This window comes from Strigops habroptila, chromosome 19, assembly GCF_004027225.2.
Source record: "Strigops habroptila isolate Jane chromosome 19, bStrHab1.2.pri, whole genome shotgun sequence".
Classification (NCBI taxonomy): Eukaryota; Metazoa; Chordata; class Aves; order Psittaciformes; family Psittacidae; genus Strigops; species Strigops habroptila.
Window position 1 is genome coordinate 5,782,743 of NC_044295.2, and position 5,542 is coordinate 5,788,284.

General features: G+C 52.9%; 1 protein-coding gene across 1 annotated transcript; it reads right to left on the reverse strand.

Moving 5' to 3' along the window:
- Positions 1–3,875: 3,875 nt before the first annotated feature.
- LOC115617884 (olfactory receptor 14I1-like) lies at positions 3,876–5,050 on the reverse strand. Its single transcript, XM_030508895.1, has one exon. The coding sequence runs from the start codon at positions 4,968–4,970 to the stop codon at positions 4,035–4,037; it is 936 nt and encodes a 311-aa protein (XP_030364755.1). The 5' UTR covers positions 4,971–5,050; the 3' UTR covers positions 3,876–4,034.
- Positions 5,051–5,542: the final 492 nt, after the last annotated feature.

Here is a 5,542-nt window from a genome sequence, read left to right on the forward strand (position 1 = left end):
AATTGCTCAGCACCCACTGACTGACACCCAGCCCGACCCAAGCAGCGACCCGTCCCTTCTGGGTGACTCCCCCCAGTTTCTATGGCCTGAGGTGTCATGGGCCCACCGAGCTGAAAAGCATCTATATTAGAGTGTATAATTTAGAATAGTAATATAGATATATATAACATTTCTATTATTATAATATATAATAATCACATTTTATTATACATTATTATGAAAATAAGTGAGGGTTACAGTTAGGGTCAGGAACAGGGGTTTCACTCAGGGATGGGGTTTAGGATTTAGGGTTAGGGATTGATTTAGGCCACAGCATCACAGCAGAGACGGGACAAGGACATGAGGAGTTTGGGGGATACCAGTGGTGTTTTGGGGGCTCTGGGGATGTTTTAGGGTGTCCATCAGGTTTGTGGGGGTGCGTTGGGGTTTTTTTGAGGTGTTTCAGGGGTGTTTCTGAGTGCTATGGGTGTGCTTTAGAGTGGTCCACTAGAGCAGGTTGCTCCAAGCCCCTGTGTCCAACCTGGCCTTGAACACTGCCAGGAATGGGGCAGCCACAGCTTCTCTGGGCACCCTGTGCCAGTGTCCCACCACCCTCACAGGGAAGAATTCCTTCCTAATGTCTGAACTAAACCTCCCCTCTTTCAGCTTAAAGCCATTCCCCCTTGTCCTGTCACTGCACACCCTTGTCAAAAGCCCCTCTCCAGATTTCTTGTAGGCCCTGTTTAGGTATGGGCTTAGTAAGGTCTCCCTGGAGCCTTCTCTTCTCCAGGCTGAACACCCCCAGCTCTCTCAGCCTGTCTTCATTGGAGACGTGCTCCAGCCCTTGGAGCATCTTTGTGGCCCTTCATAAGCCCATCATTGTAGGATCATAAGAGAACAGAGGTTGGAAGAGACCCCAGGAGGTCTCAAGTCCAACCTGTCAGAAACAGGGTCAGAGCAAGTGGTTCAAGGCTTGATTCAGTCCCACTTGGAAAACCCCAAGGCCAGAGACTGCACAGCCTCTCTGGGGGACCTGATGCAGCACTTGCCTGAGCCTATGGGAACAAGGTTTCCTTATGTCCTGGCTGAACCTCTCCTCTGTCACTATCCCCCATTGCCTTTTGTCCTCCCACCAGGCACCATGGTGAGGAGCCTGGCTCTGGATTCTCCATGGCCTCCTTCCTGGTACAGGCAGCCAGTCCCAAACAGCCTTCCCTTCCCAAGATCTCAGGTCCCATCAGCCTTCCCTTCTCCGGGCTGGACAAGCCCAGCTCCCCCAGCCTCTCCCCACAGGCAACGTGCTCCAGTCCCTGCCTGTCCTGAGGGCCCCTTGCTAAACCCACTCCTGCTTGCCAATAGCTTTCCTGAATTGGGGATCTGAAACCTGGATGGAGTATTCCAGAGCATCCCTTCCCTTGTTCTCCTGCCGTGCTCCTGGTCGTACAGCCCGGGATGCTGCTGTCCTCCCTTGCTGCCAGGGCACACGCTGCCTCCTGTCCAGCTCCTGCCCACCCAGACCTTTGCCATGGGCTGCTCCCAGCCAGGCAGCCCCAGCCTGTGCCAGTGCAGGTGAGTCCCCTGCAGGGGCAGAAACTGGCATTTGTCCCTTTGGGATTTAATGAGGCTTCTGACAATACATGCTCTCCTGGAGTCTCACATTGAACACAGAGGCCTGGGAGACCTTGTCAGTAAAGACTCAGGCAAAGAAGGCATCAAGTCCCTGTCATTCGTTAATCCCAGACAGCAACACATTCGCTTGCTCACTCCCCCTCCAGTGGAATAGATGAGCGAATTGGAAGGGTAAAAGTGAGAAAACCCGTGGGTTGAGATAAAGACAGTTTACTGGGTAAAGCAAAAGCTGCACACACAGGCAAAACAAAGTGAGGAATCCATGCACTACTTCCCATCGGCAGGAAGGTGCTCAGCCATTGCCAGGAAAGCTGAGGAGGGAGAATGATAGACCAGCTTTGGTGGGCACCAGGTGTCCAACCAAAGGAGAAGCTTTATCATGCATAACAGTGCATGATAAACCAAAGGAGAGATCTATCCTGGATACAGGATGGGCAGACAAACACCTTCACTCCAAATGTTTTCCCATCCTTCCTTCTTCTTCCCCCTGCTTTTTATATTGAACATGATGCTGTATGTTCTGGAATATCCCTTAGGTCAGAGAGGGTCAGCTGTCCTGGCTGCCCCCCCCAGCTCCTTGTGCACCCCCAGCCTACTCACTGGTGGGGGGTGTGAGAAGCAGAAAAGTCCTTGGCACTGTGTAAGCACTGCTCAGCCATGACTAAAACATCACTGTGTCATCAACACTCTTTGCAGCACAAATCTGAAACACGGCCCCATACCAGCTACTGTGAAGAAAGTTGACTTTATCCCAGCCACACCCAGCACAGTTCCTCAGCCCCATTGTTCTCTGCTGTTTATTAACTCACTGTCCCTGTTCAGCAGCAGCCCTGCACCTTCCTTGCTCAGTCTTGGGCTCTCAAAGATGACTTGAAGCTCTTATTGCTTTTGGCTTTTCTTGCAGTCACCAACTCCAGGTGGTCACCTCTTGGCAGTGGCTTCATGGCCCCTGTCAGTGCCCTCCCTGTCCTGTGTTGGCCCAGCCCTGCTGCCCCACATGTGGTCCCACATGCCCCACAGCACAGACACAGCATGGCAAAAGGTGTAACCGCGTCTTGGGCTACATCAAGAGGAGCGTGACCAGCAGGTCATGGAGGTGATCCTGCCCCTTTGCTCTCATGAGACCCCACTGGGAGCACTGTGTGCATTTCTGGTGACCTCAACATAAGAAGGACATGGAGCTATTGGAGCAAGTCCAGAGGAGGCCCCGGGGATGGTCAGGCGCTGGAGCAGCTCTGCTCTGGAGACAGGCTGAGAACATTGGGGCTGTTCAGCCTGGAGCAGAGAAGCTGCCTGGAGACCTCAGAGTAGCTTCCAGTGTCTGAAGGGGGCTACAAGGGTGCTGGAGAGGGACTCTTCATCAGGGACTGCAGTGATAGGACAAGGGGTAATGGGTTAAAACTTAAACGGGACATTTGCAATGAGGAAATCCACTTTTCGAACAGAGATTTCAGATGGGAGGCAACGGTGCCAGCCTGCCAGATACATGTGCAAAGGGGAAATTTAGGTTAGATATAAGGAAGAAGTTCTTTAATGTGAGGGTGGTGAGGCCCTGGAACAGGTTGCCCAAAGAACTGGTAAATGCTCCATCCCTGGCAGTGTGCAAGGCCAGGTTGGACGGGGCCTTGGGTGACCCGGTTTAGTGCGAGGCGTCCCTGCCCATGGCAGGAACTAGATGATCCTAAGGTCCTTTCCAACCCTAACTATACTATGATTCTATGCTTCTGTGATTCTACGTTTTCGCTGTGAGGAACAGTCTATCTTGCATGATCCCCATGGCATCTCTTTGTGCCCTGTCCCCCTTCTGTTCCTCCTACTTGATGTAGCCTCTTCCTTGAGCCTACCCAGCCCTATCTGCATCCACGTGGGGTTTCGCAGACATCCCTGCTCTGGGATCTGCCAGGCTGTGGCCAAGGAGAGAGGTTGAGCAGGGCTGGCCATTCCCCCAGTGCAGGCACCGAGCCCAGCCACAGGAGGGAAATGGCCGTGCAGCAAAACTCACCCATAAATGTGTGCTGAGGGGTCAGTGCTGGAAGTGGACGATTCACGAGGCCACCGGTGACAGCTCACTCCAGTCTCATTGTCTAACACATCAGTCCATGCCATTCACCCCTGAGACCATAGAGAACCCCAGCAGAGCAGCATGGCCGGGCGGGGGCAATTTCTTCAGCCTGTTCCTGACCTCAGCTTTGGAAGAAGAGCCCAACCTCCAACATCTGCAATGAGGAAATCCACTTTTATTACAGAGATTTTACATGGGAGGCCCCTGTACCAGCCTGCCAGACACATGCGCAAAGACCTCTGGGTCACACAGACTGCATTCATGCCTCGTAAGAAGTGGAGTGGATACAGACATTTCTGGGCAAATCTGATGTCCATGGATAAAATATCCAAATCCCAGGAGGCTCCCCAGGTACTCTGGCAGCTTAGTGCTGCTGAAAGACTACTGACTGCATCAGCTTCTTCAGGGCATCTTTGAGCTCCTGGTTCCTCAGGCTATAGATAAGAGGATTCACTGCTGGAGGCACCACTGAGTACAGGACTGCCACCACCAGGACCAAGGATGGAGAGGAGATGGAGGGGGGCTTCAGGTACGCAAAGATGTCAGTGCAGACAAACAAGGAGACCACAGCCAGGTGAGGGAGGCACGTGGAAAAGGCTTTGTGGCGTCCCTGCTCAGAGGGGATCCTCAGCACGGCCCTGAAGATCTGCACATAGGACCCCACAATGAAAACAAAACACCCAAAGACTAAACAGGCACTAATCACAAGAAGCCCAAATTCCCTGAGGTAGGAGCGTGAGCAGGAGAGCTTGAGGATCTGGGGGATTTCACAGAAGAACTGCTCCACAGCATTGCCTCGGCAGAGGGGTAGTGAAAATGTATTGGCTGTGTGCAGCAGAGCAGTGAGAAACCCAGTGCCCCAGGCAGCTGCTGCCATGTGGGCACAAGCTCTGCTGCCCAGGAGGGTCCCGTAGTGCAGGGGCTTGCAGATGGCCACGTAGCGGTCGTAGGACGTGACAGTGAGGAGAGAATACTCTGCACCAATGAAGAAGAAGAAAAAGAAGACCTGTGCAGCACAACCTGTGTAGGAGATGGCCCTGGTGTCCCAGAGGGAATTGGCCATGGATCTGGGGACGGTGATGGAGATGCAGCCCAGGTCCAGGAGGGAGAGGTTGAGCAGGAAGAAGTACATGGGGGTGTGGAGGTGCTGGTCACAGGCTATGATGATGATGATGAGGCCGTTGCCCAGGAGTGCAGCCAGGGAGATGCCCAGGAAGAGCCAGAAGTGCCAGAGCTGCAGCTCTCGTGTGTCTGCGAATGGCAGGAGGAGGAAGTAGGTGATGGAGCTGCCGTTGGACATCTGCTGCCTCTGGGTATGGCTCTCTGTGGATGTAGAAAAGGCAGGATTGAGTTAGGCCAGACTTCTCTGGCCAAAACATATTTCATGTCTCATTGCCTCCACACACTCAGACTCTTTTCAGGAAGATCCTTTCTCTGTCCACCTCCCTCACCTGAGCTCTGGGTTTTGCTGCCTGAGGGGACCATTTGGAACAGGAACTCTGTCATGGGCTCCCAAGGAGTCCTTCTTGCTGTACAGCACATGGAACTAGGAGCGCAGGCTGATCTCAAATTAAATACACCCATGAATTAGCAAAGAGCTTTTGGACATTGATGCTTGTGATTTGCCCAATGCAGAACTAAGCTGAGGCAACTTTGTTCTGTTTATTTTGATCTAGTTGCACCTGACACATTGAGGGTTCATGTTGGATGGTTGAATCCCCTGACATTTCACTCCAGGGGAAATCCTGTGGGTCCTGAGCAGCAAAGTTATGGTCCCTTAGTGCAGAGAGGAGAGCTGCTCTGCCCATCAGTGCTGTTCTCAGCTGCCCTGTGCTGGCAGCCTGGAGCTGGAGGAGGATCACACTCAGGTGT